The sequence below is a fragment of the Rhinolophus ferrumequinum genome, chromosome X, assembly GCF_004115265.2.
Source record: "Rhinolophus ferrumequinum isolate MPI-CBG mRhiFer1 chromosome X, mRhiFer1_v1.p, whole genome shotgun sequence".
Taxonomy (NCBI): domain Eukaryota; kingdom Metazoa; phylum Chordata; class Mammalia; order Chiroptera; family Rhinolophidae; genus Rhinolophus; species Rhinolophus ferrumequinum.
The window spans coordinates 86785885-86802264 of record NC_046284.1 but is presented as its reverse complement, the minus strand read 5'-3'; the positions used below and the strand labels follow the sequence as shown (position 1 = coordinate 86802264).

General features: G+C 39.2%; 1 protein-coding gene across 7 annotated transcripts in view; it reads left to right on the top strand.

The window, feature by feature from the left end:
- Window positions 1–5894, top strand: part of JADE3 (jade family PHD finger 3) — a 142638-nt gene extending 136744 nt beyond the window's left edge. For 5 of the 7 annotated variants that reach the window (XM_033105531.1, XM_033105512.1, XM_033105521.1 and 2 more), the window contains 2 exons: window positions 746–863; window positions 2805–5894. In XM_033105531.1, coding sequence (XP_032961422.1) covers window positions 746–863; window positions 2805–3715 — 1029 coding nt within the window. In that variant the 3' untranslated portion in view covers window positions 3716–5894. The remainder of the gene's footprint in view (window positions 1–745; window positions 864–2804) is intronic. The other 2 variants (XM_033105558.1, XM_033105549.1) reach the window with 1 other exon arrangement.
- Window positions 5895–16380: the final 10486 nt, after the last annotated feature.

Below are 16380 nucleotides of genomic sequence, written 5' to 3'. Positions count from 1 at the left end.
TGCCAGAATTTGGAAGGGAACTAATAGATTTGGCTCACTTTTTACAATTTAACTCACACATGTATAGCACTTACTGTGCAGCGACACTGTTGTAAGCATTTTTTATATAAATTTTATTGGGGTGTTGTAAGCATTTTTTATAAATACTGACTCATTTAATCCTAACATGCCTATGAAGTAAGTGCTATTATTATCCCTACTTACAGATGAATAAACTAGGACACTGAAAGGTTGAATAATTTGTCCAGATGGGGAGTATGAGAGAGTGAGGATTTCCCCCTTGTGACTGAGTTGAAAGAGTGAGCAGTAGACTTTATCTATAACTGCTGGAAACTGAAACTTTATCCTGCTTGGTCCAGCACTCATTAGAAAATTGTACTGGATCCAGCATTACCATTGTTTACTCAGGGAAGGCTGAAATGTTAAATTATCATTCAGTCTTCCCAGCCTGGCTGTGCAGATAACTGGCAAGCCCAGGACACTGCAGGGAGAGTAGGTTTGAGGAGGTGGCTTTGGAGCCTTTTACTTATGCTGCTGATTGATATGGGAACCACGATCCCACAAATGACCAATGCTGCGTGAATTCATGTGGAGTGGCTGTCGTTGTACAGCCTTTAGGTTTGTTCTTCTCTCCTCACCAGCCCCCACCCCACCCGACTTTAGTTGTCTAAATTTTAGCTAAACAATTTTGTCAGATTAGCCCAACATGACAAAAATCTCTGTTTGCTTGGGTTTGGGCTTTTAGGTCCGAAATTTGTGCTATATGATAGGCCGGCGAGAGAAGATGAAGCTGACACACAACAAATTACAGGAACAGATCTTCGGTTTGCAGGTCCAGCTTCTTAACCAGGAAGTGGCTGCAGGTAATCTATATATGAAAGATGGTCTAGAAAATACCAGGGATGCCAAAAAAATGTATACAAGTCAACACTTTGGTCAACGTTGCTCAAGCAGTAGTTCGCCATAATCAGAAGTGTCTGGACACTGAGGGTAACCACTTTGAGCACCTCTTGAAATTGGAGAAGTCAAACCTGACTCGTATTCACCTTTTGTTATTGGTGTATATTAAGTATTACAATTTTAATACAGTTTTCCTTTCTTAAAATGTGTATACATTTTTTGGCACCCTCTGTATATAGATTCTATTTTAACAACTTAAATTTTATGTCAATTTTTTCACCTAAAAATCTTTTAAAATTCTTGTCAAATATCTCATTTGCTCTAGTCCAACCATGATACAGTGTGACCCATTCCACTGTCAACTCATGAGACAAGAAATCCCAGGGTGGGGTTGGGGGAGTTGCAGGTCTAGGGCAGATAATATAGACAGATTGGGGCCATTAGTTGGAACCATGAAATTGTTCTATAATCATTAGATTCATTTATAAATCAAGAAGATAGTATCTAATCCTAGTTTCCAAAAAAACATTTCATTCCAGGGTTAGCCATCTTAACAATAATCTGTTAAAATAAATTCTTAGCCAGAAGTTAGGTGATCTGGGTTCTTGTCTCTTCATTTATTCACTAATATTTGTTGAGCCCCTACTATGGGCTAAGAACTGAGCTAGAAGATAAGATAGAGCAGTCAGTGAGACAGAATCCCTGCCTGCAAGGTACGCTGCCTTGCAGGGACAGGTGAGAGAGACAGGTGAGCATAATTAGAGTGCCCTGAGCATGGAGAGCATGGCTGGAATGGCGACAGTCATATTCAGTAACATGTGTAACCTCCCTATGCCTCATTTAACATAGAGGTTGGTGGCAGAGCTTGGGCAACAAGGGGTCTCTGTGCTATTGGCTTCTCAGTGGTGGGAGTTGGCCCCATAACTGCTTGTGGCGTCAGTAGATGGCAGCCCCTGGTAGAGAAGGGGGCTGTGAGTGTTCCACATGGACCCTTGGGGAATAAATGGTGCCCATTGGGGCACCTAATAGTTGTCCTCGCTGTATGTCATTTTGGTGAGGCTACATTAAGGTAATAATGGGCAAAGGCTAAGGCCATATGCAAGGAGGAACTGTTTGGTAGTGCTCTGTTAATTTCTGAGCACTCAAAATACTAGAGAGAGGACCTGTTCTAAATATGACTGTAGGGTGAAATAGCCAAGTAACCAGCACTCCCTAGGCCAAACCCATAGCAGGCCATTGGCAGGGATGTCAGTCCTTTCCTCTCGGCCTTGCCACTACAAAACCTGCCCCACGCCTCCATGACGGTCATTCATAGTGGGGAAATGTTTTTCAGTTAAGAACCTAAAATACTCAGGAACCACCCACTACCACTTCTACTATTGCCAGGTTAAAACCCATATATGCGCCTCAGCCACCAAAGCCAGTTCTGTGTTCCTGAAGGTTTGTATTTGACTTGCTTTAGGATGGCCAGGAAAGACTGGAGGGTGGCGTCTGAAATGTCTGTGTTTAAGGCGCATCCTAAGTGCTGTCCAGTACCCACCATGTGCGTGCACGCGCGCGCGCACACAGATCCTATGTGTGTATCATTGCTGGTGACATTCTTTTCATAAATGGAAGGGGCAGAGGTGGGGGTATAGGAGGCAGCACACTAGTCTTTGTGATCATTTTACAGACTGGGAGAGCAGAAGGAGTGAGGTCGGGAGTCACAGAACAAACACTGGCATTGCTGAGGTTCCCCCGCCCCAACCTCTAGTTCAGCTCGCTCTAGCTGCTATACTGGGATGTACAGGCAGAGAGTGCTTGTTAGCCACTTGGAAGAGTGGGTATGTGAACTCACTCTGCCATGAGCACGTGTGCCATTGTTTAAATCAGTTGTTAAAATGAATCTTTCTTTTTGATCTCAGGACTTCCTTTGTCAAGTGCACTAGAAAACTCATTGTTTTACCCACCACCAAGAATTACCTTAAAGTTAAAAATGCCCAGATCGGCCCCAGAAGACTGCCGAAACAGCTCCACAGAGCCTGATCACGGACCCCTCTCTCCTGACAGCAACTCCCCTGTTCAAAATATAAGGAGCACGCAAGTGCCTCAGGAATCACTAGAAATGAGAATGAAATCATACCCAAGGTATCCATTAGAGAGCAACAGTAACCGTTTGCTGGCCAGTCTCGGCCTTTCTAGGAGTGAAGCAAAGGCTCCCAGTCCTGCTTGGAGACCTCCCTCTCCGGAGTTCTATCATGGGCAGTCGCAGGGAAAGCCTCTGGTCCTTCAGGCTGCCCTTCATGGGCAGTCTTCCATTGGGAATGGGAAAACTCAGCCTAACTCCAAGGTTGCCAAGTCCAATGGCCTGGAGGACAGCTGGTCTGGGGATATTACCCAAAGAGATAGCTCGAGTGAGATGTTCTGTGGCCAGGAGTCCAGGCTCAGCTCCCACTTGGCCAGTCAGGGCAGCTTTAGAAAATCTGCCGTGGAACACTTCGGCAGGTCCTTTAAGGAGGCCACCAACAGGTGGATGAGGAGCACAGAGGGCCTCCCGTGCTGTGGGAAGCCGACCAAGAATAGTAACCCCAAGGAGCAGCTCTGGGGCAAGCAGCTTGTCAGGCGGTCTGCAGGGAGAGCTCCCTATCAGGAAAACGATGGGTATTGCCCAGATTTGGAGCTCAGTGATTCAGAAGTGGAAAGTGATGGGAGTAAAGAGAAAGTCAAGGTTAGGAGAGAGAGCTCAGACAGGGAAAATCCTCCCCACGACTCTAGACGGGATTGCCACAGTAAAAGCAAAACGTATCCTTTTTCCCACAGTTCAATGCAAAGGTGATCAACAACGTCCAAGAATAACTCCGTCTGCCTTTGCCGCACATATTGTGGGAAACCCATACACTAAAAAGATTCTGGCAAAAGTTGGGAGAAATTGTAATGAAAAAAATAAAGTGTTTCCACAGTAAACTGGCTTGCAGTTTCTGAACCAGTTTCAAGTCTAGTTTTCACAAGCACATTATAAGAATTGCAGATTGTCCAAAAGTCTCTTTTTGCCAGAGACTATTGAGAACAGCTGGGCCCAGAGTATTAGTTCAGTAAGTACTTTGGGGCAGCTTTGCTGTTATATTAACATATTGATGCGCATATGTGTTAAGAATCCTTGTATTGTTTGTGGATTTGCGAGAGACATGATTACCAGACACTAAAACTACTTATCTTTTGAAGCTACAGCATGTGACTCCCAGAGCTCCTATCCATAGGAAGTTTCTAACTCCACTGGTATCTGGAAACCCTCCTCAGGGAAAGACCAGGGGCCAACATCTCAGATACTGTCAGACTCAACTACCCTCTTCCTTCGCTCTACGCAAGGCAGAGTTTCTTTCAGAGGATCTTAATTTACCAAGTCAATACTCCTAATGCTGATAAGTGTCCAGTGCCTGTTCCTAGACTTGCTTGCTGGGGACGCACTTGTAACTATTTCACCCAGCTAACAAGCATAAAAAGCTAACTTGTGGATAGTGTTTACAAAAGTACGAAAGTACTACTTCCAAGGGAAATGCTCTGATTCTCCCAGTGGAGGCGTTTGTGAAGGATCCCAGAGCCTTTCCCAAAGTGAGACCATTTCTGGGGGATTTGTACCAGGTCAGGGTTTTTGTGTTATTGTTTTCAAGTAAGTTTGACTTAAATAAGTTTGGCTGACAGTTTTTGTATACCTGCTTTAATGTTTATAAAAATTTTATTGAGGTATAGTTAAAATATAATAAAATGCACAGAGGTTAAGTATTCTTACCTGCTTTAATTTTGAAACAGATTTTTATTGTCAAACAGAATTTGAAAGCATGTGTTTAACACATGGATGTAATTTAGCTTTGTACCAACTTTGAATCCGAAGTAATTTTCCAAACAAAAAGCTGGAGCCGTTTTTCAGAAGTTGTTTCTACCCTGTTCCCAAACTATCTGCCTTGATTAATTTCTGGGAGGAAGAGAATGATGATGTTTGGTGGGGGGCGGGGGGGGGATAAAACATGTCTGCTTCCCGTGTAAAGAAGGGGAAATGTTACAGTTTCTAAAATGTGAAGCCAACTATAATTCTCTGCTCTCTTTTCTTAGCCTTAATATTCTCTTTTTTCTAGTTTGGGAAAGTGTAGTGGAAATATTCAGACAAAAGTGGCCATTTTCAGTTTTTTTTAAGTTGCTTACTGGTAGAACAGCCCAGCGGCAATAGGCGCCGGTCAGTAAAGGAAGGAGCGCCTCCCTCCATCAATAAGGGAAACAGCAGTTTCCTCTCCCCGCTTTTGTAGCCTTGTTAATGGCTTTCTTTGCTTTTGTTTTTGCCTCCTTTTCTGGAGACTTCTGTATTTTGCCTCTCCTTTGGTCACACCTTCAGCATGTTTCTTTTAACACCTGTATACATGTGTGAACATGCCCTAACGTGTGGAAGGTGTCCTGTATTTTGTTTGAATGGAAAAAGCTGTGGATTATCCAAAGGAGGAATAGAATTTCTCCTATTTATACACCAGGTTTCTGTGCATTTTTTTTTCTGGAGTTCTCCTGGGGTTAGATATTAATTGGACACTTTCATGGCGATGAAGTGATAATGGAGTTGTGTTATAAACTCCTTCTGTTAGAGGCCAGTACAGTAGCCCATGTCCCTTCATGCCTTTCAATTCTGAGTGAGTGGGAGGAAAAGTGAACGTTGAAAAAGTGCTTTAGCCAAATTCCATATGTAATGCCATTGGGATAGTATTGACTAAAATAATTTCAGTCAGGGAAACATAGTTGTAATATTTTTACAGGATTTTCCTAGGTAAATGAAGGAGCCTTCAGTTGTGTAAATTTCAATTGACCCAAAATGTATTTGCTACATTTTGCTGTTGTTGGAAGTATTACCTCTTAACCTTCTTTGTTAATTTTTTTTCATTTTGTCTTATATAGTCCAGTTTTCCAAGATAAACTCAGTCTTTTTTCAAATGTCACCTTTTTACCAATACTTTTTCATTAAATTATGAAAACTGCTAACTACTGTCAGTGTGGTAATGTTTTATTTTGGCATATGGGTTTTAGAAAATCTTACATATGTGCCTTTTGTATTTAAAAAAAAATCTTACTCAAAAAAATGAAAATAAAAAGTCTTGTTAATTAAACAAAAAGAGATGGTGGGGGAAAGAAAGGAGGAGGAATTCAGTGTTTAGAAGCACAAATTCATGATTCATGTCAATCCCAGGGCCCAAAGAGAACTCTGGGGGCTTGGACTCAGCCAGAAAGCATGAGTTCATTGGTCTGATAAGACAAAACCTTAGTATTATCCAAAAAAAATCACCAGGGAAATGGATCGTATCTATAGTCACAAAGTTTGGGAGGCTTAGATCAGGCGTCACCTAACTACATATCTTTACAGTATTCATTCTATTTGGAGTCATGCGAGTATGTTAATGTTATACGAGTTATGTAGTACCCTAGGGGAACTCTGAGGCCTTTATAAACATTTTCATTATATTTGAGAAATGTACTTGCTAAAAGTCACTGGGTAAATCAGTAGTGAAGATAAAGGATAAGGCTGTTTCTCTCCCTCCCCCTCCTGTTAATGGATAGCTGTTTTGATTCAGTAAATTGTTAGGTAAAATGTTGGAGAACTGTAACTACAAATATACCCTATTACAGCCAACAAGAGCTTTGGGTTTATAGTAATGTCTGTATTTCCAATGGGAGATGAACCTTAGTCTTTGCGTTGAGAAAACTTTTACACTCAGAGAATAAACCATAGGATGCACAGTCCTGGGGGATTTTTCCCTCAAGGACTCAGCATTGTTTTCCCTCAACAACTCAGCATTGTTTTAAAAAAAGGAAGAACAGGACAAAATGGAGTCACTTTTGCTAAGCCACATCACCAAACCAAAACTTAAGAACTAACCTAATTGCAGTTTCAGCCTCTTCCGAGTGGAATTTTCAACCAATCAGATTGCAGTTCCCTGGTTAACACTGGGGAGGTAATCTGCCTGATAAAAGTGTTCTTGCCTGAAACTACCCACTCTTTTTAACTGCTTAGCCCCCTTCCTTCTGCCTATGAAAACCTTCCATTTTGTATTACTCATCAGCCTGCCCTTCTAGTTGCTAGATGGGATGCTACCCGATCCATGAATTCCTTAATAAAGCCAATAATTAGGTCTTCAAATTTACTGGTTGAATTTTGTTCTTTACAGCGTGCTTGCTGACCCTTAAGAATCAAAGGAAAACACCTGATAGGCATAAAACCTTACTTATCACTGAATAACTCATGCAATATTTTTTTTAAATGTATCTTATTTGTAACAAATGTTTATTACATTTTCACAGCCTTAATTCAACTATTTTCAAGTTTTATGGAAAGCAGCCATTGTGTATTGATTATTTTAAAAATAGCTTATAGTTAAATAAAGGCCTATCCGGAGGCTGACAGTCTTCTGCAGGGAACTCTAACAGTCAATTCAGCACAGTTAAAGAAGGCTTCTGTGAATACAGTTAATTTTACTTCATGGATTGGGACCAACTCATGACCTGAAGCCAAGAGGATAATTGTCCGAAATGAGTCAAGTAGGGGAGGCTCGATCCCCAGACTGGTGTCCCCTGTTCTTTCCAATTTCTTTCTAATTAAATACATTAATCGTCTTAATAAACTCTCAGAGCATCCATCATTTCTCAACTTGTGAAGGGGGAGTTGGATGTGCACATTCCAGCCTCCAGGCCTGCACACCCCAAGTTTTAAGTTTCCCTCCTCTCACTACTCCTACTCCACCTCCTCAATTTTATTTATTTTAACTGAATATCAGGTTATAAACCAGCTAGAAAGGTGGAATTGGACTGATTAAGCTATACTCATTACAGCAAGTTATCAGAATTTGGAAACCATTTGCAGAAGTGCCTTTTGGTCAACATTACTTTCTAAAGTGTCGCCATGATGTAATGAAGCTGCTTCCATAAATCACACATGGAAATGGGTCTCATTTTATAGTCATTTTCCATATGGTTGATAAAAACAACTTCATGCTAAGAATTGATGACACTTTGAAAATTGTAATCTCATTGTACTAATCACTTCAGCCTCAAAAAAGAAAGATACTTCAGGTTGGGTGGTTATTTTTCAATCTTTCAACTGCTTAGGGAAGCAAACATTACATACTTATTCCTGCTTCAGATAAGCCTTGTGCATGTACCAGGGTTCTGGTAACAGACTTTTCTTTTTTCCTAACTTCGCCTCTTCAACTTTCCAAGACAGGCTCTCTGGTTAATTCTACCATTCTGTGGCCATGGGATGAAACCAATGATGGTTCACAAGGCTGGTTTTGGCTATTTGCAGTACTGTAGCCATTCATCAGTCTTTTCAGTTGTATTTTCCCACAGGGGTAACAATAAACAGGGTCAAACAGGGCTGTCTGCATCTTTGGGACAGATGTCCTTGTCCCCCAGTCCTGAAAGGTGAACTGAGATCTACACTGGCAAAGACGAGGCTAAAGATCAGTTTCAAGACAATTTGTTTGGGACCAGCCAACACTTCAAATAATGAAGATGGCAGTATTCATTGAGCCCTTTCTCTGTGCCAGGACCTTTACTAATTAAGCCTTCTACACAAACTACCTTGTATTTAGTTCTTATGCCAACAATATAAAGATGATACAATTAGCTCCGTTTGACATATATGAAAACTGAGGCCAAATGGTTAAAAGGCAGTTGCTAAAGGCCCCACAGCTAGTATACAGCAAGATCAGGGCAAAAACCTGTGAAGTTGCCTCTACAGCTCATACTCTGGGCCACTTTGCTTGACTCCTGTGCCCCAAGCCCCTTCTCTAAGTGTTCCTACTCAGCTTCTCCCTGAAGAAAGCAACCTGACTTGAGGTTTAATCATATGAGTCCTGTACCACTTAATCCTTGCCACCCTGGACAGAGATGACGAGGCCAGAATTAGTCAGATGACACAAAGGCAGTCTAGAGGCTCACGTCCAAAGAGCAAGATAATTCACACAAATCTGGACAGGACAGGCCTCGTGGTAGAGCTAGGACCTGGTGGACTTGCCACCTCCATGGCTAGTCTAACCTGTAAGCTAAATAATAGCCCGCCAAAGATGTCCACATCCTAATCCCTGGAACCTGTGAATGTTACCTTGTGTGATAAAAGGGACGTTGCAGATGTGAGGACCCGAGATGGGGAAATTACCCTTGATCAGCCAGGTGGGCCCAACCAATACCACAAGCGTACTATTTGTAAGAGGGAGGCGGGAGGATTAGTATTGGTAGTAGTAGGAGATACGATAGTGGCAGCAAGAGGTTGGAGTGACGCTTAGAGGGGCATGAATGAGCCAAGGAATGCAGGTGGCCTCTAGAAACAAAAAGTCAAGAAAACGAGTTTTCCTCTAAAGTCTCCAGAAGGAACCCAGCCCTGCCTGCACTGTGATTTTAGACTTCTGACTTCCAGAACTGTAGGGGATTAAATTTGTGTTGTTTTAAGGCACTAAATTTGTGGTAATTTGTTACAGTAGTAATAGGAAACTCATGCACAAGACACAGAGAAAGTGTTTCTTACCCTTTCAGAGGAACAGTCCTCCTTCCCAAAGGGCCCTCCTGGGCTACCACTGACCAGTCTAGGTTGGTCCTGTGCTTTTCTCTCCTAGTTGAAACACTTTCTTAAAATGGAAAATAGGTGTTTTTTCAATCAATAAAATCTTCCCCGGTAGAAATTAGATTTCTATTTCCTGCCCTTCACATTTTTTCCAAGGTAGCCTTTGTTACTCAGGTGACCTTAGGTAATCCTCTATGGTCCTGCTTGATCGACTGTGGCTGGACCTGGCACCTCCTGAGGAGTTGCCATAGGTTTGGATATGCCTGTTTGGGTAAAAATGTCCTAGCGAAGTGGAAATGATTCTGTTTGAGTGTTACTCCATGGGGAGAGGTGAGGCTCATTATGAGGAATGATGCTCTAATTATCAGTGTCCAAGGAAGTGGGTAGCTTGGAGAGTGAGCGAGTTCTTGAAGATCCCAGGCACCTGAGCAGAGCTTGGGGATTAAAGAATGCAGTTTAGGCTACTTATGAAAAAACCTACTTTTAAATATAAAGACAAAAGTTAAAAGTAATAGGATGGAAAAATCCTATGCTAACACCAAAAGAAAGCTGGAGTGGCTATATGAATATACAGGGCCAATTCATCACGAGGACATAAAAATCCTAAATGTTTATGCACCTAATAAAGCTTCAAAATACATTAAGAAACTTGCTGAGGTTATCACTTTGTGAGTTATGTAAATGTCTGATCACTATGTTCCTTATGCCTGAAACTAATAAAAAAATAATGGAGCTTCCTGGGCAAAACAATAATAATACATTAAGGAAAAAATTCTAGAACTGCAAGGAGAAATGAACAAATCCACAGTTACAGCTTATGTCTGTAATTAACAGAACAAGTACACAGAAAATCAGTAAAGACATAGGAGATTTGAACAAAACTATCAACCACCTAGATTTAAATTGACATTTACCACTCCACACCCCCCCCAACAGCAGAATGCACATCCTTTTCAAATGCAAATGGAACATTTACCAACATAGATATTCTGGGCCATTAAACAAGTCTTAATAAATGTAAGAATTCAAGTTAAAGTATGTGCTCTGACCACAATGGAGTGAAATTAGAAATCAATAACAAACATCCCTAGAAAATCCAATTATTGGAAACTAAACACACTTCTAACTCGAGTTAAAGAAGAACTCAAAAAGGAAATCAGAAAATATTTTAAACTGAATGAAAAAAAAAACATAATTTGTGGGATGGTGCTAAAGCAGCACCTTAGGGAAATTCTGTAACACTAAATGCCTATATTAGAAAAGAAGGGTCTCAAATCAATGACCTCACCTTCCCCCTTAAGAAATTCTAAAAAGAAGAGGAAATGAAATCCAAAGTAAGTAAAAGAAAGGAAATCATAAAGGTCAGAGATGAAATCAGTGAAGTAGGAAAGAGAAAATCATTGGAACCAAAAGCTAGATCTTGGAGGAGATAAATAAAATTGATAAAACATCTAGTGAGACTAATCAGGAAAAAGAAAAGGTAAATTTACCAGTATTAAAAACGAGAAAAATGACATTGCTACAGATTCTACAAGTATTAAAAAGGTAAGGGAAGGGCGGCTGGATGGCTCAGTTGGTTAGAGCGCGAGCCCTCAACAACAAGGTCGCCGGTTCAATTCCCACATGGGACGGTGGGCTGCGCCCGCTGCAACTAAGATTGAAAACCACTACTGGACTTGGAGCTGAGCTGCACCCTCCACAACTAGATTGAAGGACAACGACTTGGAGCTGATGGGCCTGGAGAAAACACACTGTTCCCCAATATTCCCCAATAAAAAAAAATTTAAAAAAAAATAGTTTGTTACTTCATATGGCTGGATAGCCTCCAACATGAGTTTAAAAAAAAAAAAAGATAAGGGAATATTGTAAACAACCTTATGCCAGTAAATTTAACAATAAAGGTGAAATGGATAAATTCTCTGAGAGAGACAAATTATTAAAGCACATTCAAGAAGAAATAGATAACCTGAAAAGCTCTTTATTATTAAATAAATTGAATCTGCAGTTAAAAACTTTCTTGTGAAGAAAACTCCAGGCCCAAATCACTTCACTAGTAGATTTTAACAAACATTTAAGTAACAAATAATATCAAAACTTCCAACAAATTGAACAGGAGAGAATAGTTCTCAACTCATTCTATGAGACCAGCATTACCCTGATAACCAAACTAGACAAAGACCTGATAAGGAAAGAAAAATAGACCAATATCCTTCATAAAAGACAAAAGTTCTTAAAACTTTAGCAAATTGAATCCCATCAATGGATCAAAAGGAGAATACATCCTGATGCCTTATCTCGGGCTGCTATAACAAAAAACTATAGACTGGGTAGCTTAAACAACAGAAATGTATTTCTCACAGTCTGGAAGCTGGAAAGTCCAAGCTCAAGGTGCCGGCAGATTCCATGTCTAATAGGGGCTCACTTCCTAGCTAAGTAGACAGCCACCTTCTTGCTGTGCTCACATGGCCTTTCCTAGGTGTGTACTTGAAAGAGATCTCATTCTCTCTTCCTGTTATAAGGGCACTATTCCCACCCTTGTGGCCTAATTGAAACCTAATTACCTCCCAGAGCCCCCCCCCCCGAATACCATCACACTGGGGGCTAGGGCTTCAATGTATGAATTTTGGGAGGGACATAAACATTCACTCCATAACAAATACCAAGTGAGATTTATCCCAGAAATGCAAGGTCGATTTAACATTCAAAACCACTCAGTGTAACTCACCATATCTCAATAGATACATAAAAAAAACGTGACAAAATTCAATATCCATTCCTGATGATGATGCTCAGCAAACTTAAAACTTACCAATAAAGGACATCTATGAAAAACCTATAGCTAAGATATTTAGTGGTGAGAGACAGAGTGCTTTGCTTTCCCCCTAAGGTCAGGAATAAGACAAGAATGTCCGTACTCCCTGCTTCTCTTCAACATGGTACTGGAATTTCTAGAGAGTGCAATAAGCAAGAAAAAGAAATGAAGGCATCCTGATTAGAAACGAAGAAATACAACTTTCTTTATTCTCAGATGACATGATTGTCTATGTAGAAAATCAGATGAAATCTACAAAAAACCTACCAGAACTAATAAGTGAGTCTAGCAAGGCTGCAGGACAAAAGGTAAATTTACAAAAATCTGTTGTATTTTATATACAGGCAAATAGCAATCAGAAATTGAAATTTAAAAAAAATTACCATTTATGATAGCACCAAAAAATTGTAAAATTCTAAGGTATAAATCTGCCAAAAGATATGAAAGACCTGTACAATGACATCTACAAAACATTGCTGAGAGAAATGGAAGAAGACCTAATTGAGTAGAGAAATATATGATGTTCATGGATCAGAAGACTCAATATTATTAAGAGGTCAATTGTACCCAAATTGGTCTATAGACTCAATGCAATTCCAATCCAAATCATACGAGGTTTGGTTTTTTTTTTGGGGGGGAGGGGTTGGAGGATTGACAAGCCAATTTTAAAATTCATATGAAAGTGCAAAGGACCTAGGGTAGGCAAAAACACTTAGAATGAGAATGGAGTTAGAAGACTGATACTACCCTATTTCAAGACTTATTAGCTACAGTCAGTAATCAAAACTGTGGTATTGATATAAAGATAGATATATAGATCAATAGAAGAGAATGAATTCAGAAGTGGACTCACACATATATGGGCAACTGATTTTCAACAAAGGTATACTCAATTTAATGAAAAGGGGATTGTCTTCAACAATCCTCTTTCCAAAAAGTGTGGTGGAACAATTGGATACCGGTATGTAAAAAACTTCAGTCCATACCTCACACCGTATATAAAATTTTAAAAAATTGATCAAAGGCCTAAATTTAAAACCTAAAACTATAAAGCTTCTAGACAAAAACAAAGGAGAAAACCGTTAGGACCTTGGTTAGGCAAAGGTTTTTTAGATATAACACCAAAAGCACTTTCCATAAAAGAACATATCAATACTTGTAAATAGCTCTTCATCAAAATTAAAAACTGCTACTTTTTGACAGACACTGTTAATAAAAAGAAAAGAGAAGTCACAGAATGGGAGAAAAGATTTACCAATCATTTATCTGATAAAGGACTGATATCCTGAATATATCAAGACTCACAACTTAATAACAAGAAAATTAACTAAAAATGAGCAAACAATCTCAACAGGCACTTTGGTGAAGACATACGAATAGCAAATACTCAATGAAAAGATGCTCAACACCATTAGTCATTAGGGAAATACAAATTAAAACTACAATGAGACCCCACTACACACCTATTAGAATGGCTAAAATTAAAAAGACCTTACCAAGTGATAGTGAAGACGTCTAGAATTGGAACTCATATACACGGGTGGTGGGAATATAAAATGGCTCAACCACATTGTAAAACAGTTTGGAAACGTCTTACTAAGTTAAACATACACCTAACATGAGGTCCAGCCATTCTCCTACTAAATATTTACTCAAGAAAAATGAAAGCAAATGTTCACATAAACACTAGTACACAAATGTTCATAGTAGCTTTGTCTGTGATAGCCGAAACTGGAAACTCAAATGTCCACCAATGCTTGGATGGATAACAAGTTGTGTTTACATACAGTGGAATACCTCTTAGTAATAAAAAGTAATAAACTACAAGATAGATGAATCTCAAAATAATTATGCTGAGTGAAAGGAACAGACAAAACAGAATACATACTGTATATAAAAATCTAGAAAATGAAAACTAAAGTGACAGATCCGTGGTTGCCTGGGAGTTAGGAGAATGGAGGGATAATAAAGGGGCAGGAGGAAACTTCTGGGAGTGATGGATGTATTCATTTTCTTGATGGTGGTGATGATTTCAGGCATGTGTACATATGTCAAAACTAATCAAATTATACTCTATATATGTCAGTTTATTGTATGTCTGTTATACAATAATAAAGCTATTAAAATAAAACCTTAAAAGGACTTCTTCAGTTATGTCTTTATGTCCCTAAGAATTTTGTTCCATCAGCCTGGAATCAAGAGGTTTTATGCAGCCTCTGCTGGGTAATGGTTGGCCTTCAGCCAGGCTTTAGAGACACAAGATTGCACAAGCACCATCCTTACAGCCCATGGAAGTTCTCATGGGGTCTTCTGAATGTAAAACTGTAACTCTTCTCTACTAAACACCTGCCTCCTTCATATTTTCCTGCTATCATGTTCTCTATGTGGCATAATTTCTCTAGGGTCAAACTGAAATTACCATGGCCACACTGGAGAATTTTTGACATGAACAAGATTGTTCATTTAAGAGGTACCTTAGAACAACAAGGGAAGAAACCCTCATGAGATTGTTTTTGTCTAAAAGAGAAGTCCTTCTTGTTGTTGTTAACATAGGAGACTATGTAAGCTTCGTTTCTATATTTCAAAGATTAATGAAGGGTAGTTTAAAATTATTGAGATGGTAAAATTGTCAGTGGCCCACATTACTGTCTAAACCAGCTGGAATCTCAATATCTATCTATCATCCATCTATCTATCTGTCTATCATCTATCTCTATCTCTCTTGTTTGTCAGAATGGGTTTTCGATATCTATACATTCTTCCCTCTCTTTCAAAAAGAAATATAATTAGCCTTTTACAATGATAATTTCCTATTTATTTGTCTGAAGCTGGTTCCTGTTTATTTTTTTGTCTCTCTCCCTCTCTTTTACCCCACTGGGAAACTTTAAAGATTAACTGATCAAAAAAAAATTCAGGAGGTGGCTGGTTAGCTCAGTTGGTTAGAGCACGAGCTCTTAACAAGAGGGTTGCCAGTTCGATCCCCACATGGGCCACCGTGAGCTGCGCCCTCCTTAAAAAATAAAAATATCGCTTTGCGGCCTTTTGGCTAAGATCAAGTGTAGTAAAAAATAAAATTAATAATAATAATAATACATTTCAGTTATTATGTGTATACTCTAGGAATATCTAGCCCTGATAAACTGTCAAAATGTCTAAAAGAAGGAAAGAATTTATTAAGTGATGTTTCTTTTTGTGGACACTGAAAAGTGTATTTACATAATAGCCTTTGTTTTTCTAGTTATGAAAAAAGAAGAAAAGAACTTATTTCCAAGATAAAGAAGAGATTTTGATATAACTGAGAGTCTTTAAAAATTAGTTTACCATTTATAAATAACGCCAGCACGATATTTTGGTTTGTACAAAACCAGGATTAAATTATTTAAACTTTCTGAATTTCTCACACTGGTTTTATGAGTTAAGTAAGTCACCATTGTTTATTGTACATATGTTGATCATACATATGGAATGATAATAACGGATGTCTTTTTTAAAGAGTTTGATTTTATGTAATTCTTAAATTGCTACAAATCACAAGGATTTAACATGTTAGCTAAAATTGAAATTTCCAGATCCTAACTAACTTTTGAAACTTAGATAAAAGTTAATAAATAATCTTTGGATGCCTGGACAGTTTCTAAGTAAGAAAAAAGATACAAAATACTAGTCACTGAACATTATTTTTTATTCTTATTTCCTAGAATGGCACTGTCCTTATTATCCATAAATCCAGGAAAAGGGCAGAGAACTAATGAATTCTAAAACCAAAATTATCAAAGCTCTCAGAAACCCCTTGAACATCCATGGCCTGAAATATTGCCATTTTCCTTGAAGGCAAGAAGATCGACCCCTCTGGGGTCTAGACGTCATCTCATTCTGCATTAATAATGGGTTGCCCTGCACATTGGAAAGTACTTCCAATCCTAGACTCTAACCTACTATAAGCTAATATGGCTAATTACCACAGGGCACTCATACAATACCTCCAGGTTTATCACCAACAGGTACAAGCACCTTTTTTTTTTTTCAATTTTATTGAGTAACTGTTTTTTCCAGGACCCATCAGCTTCAAGTCAAGTCGTTGTCTTCAATCTAGCTGTGGACG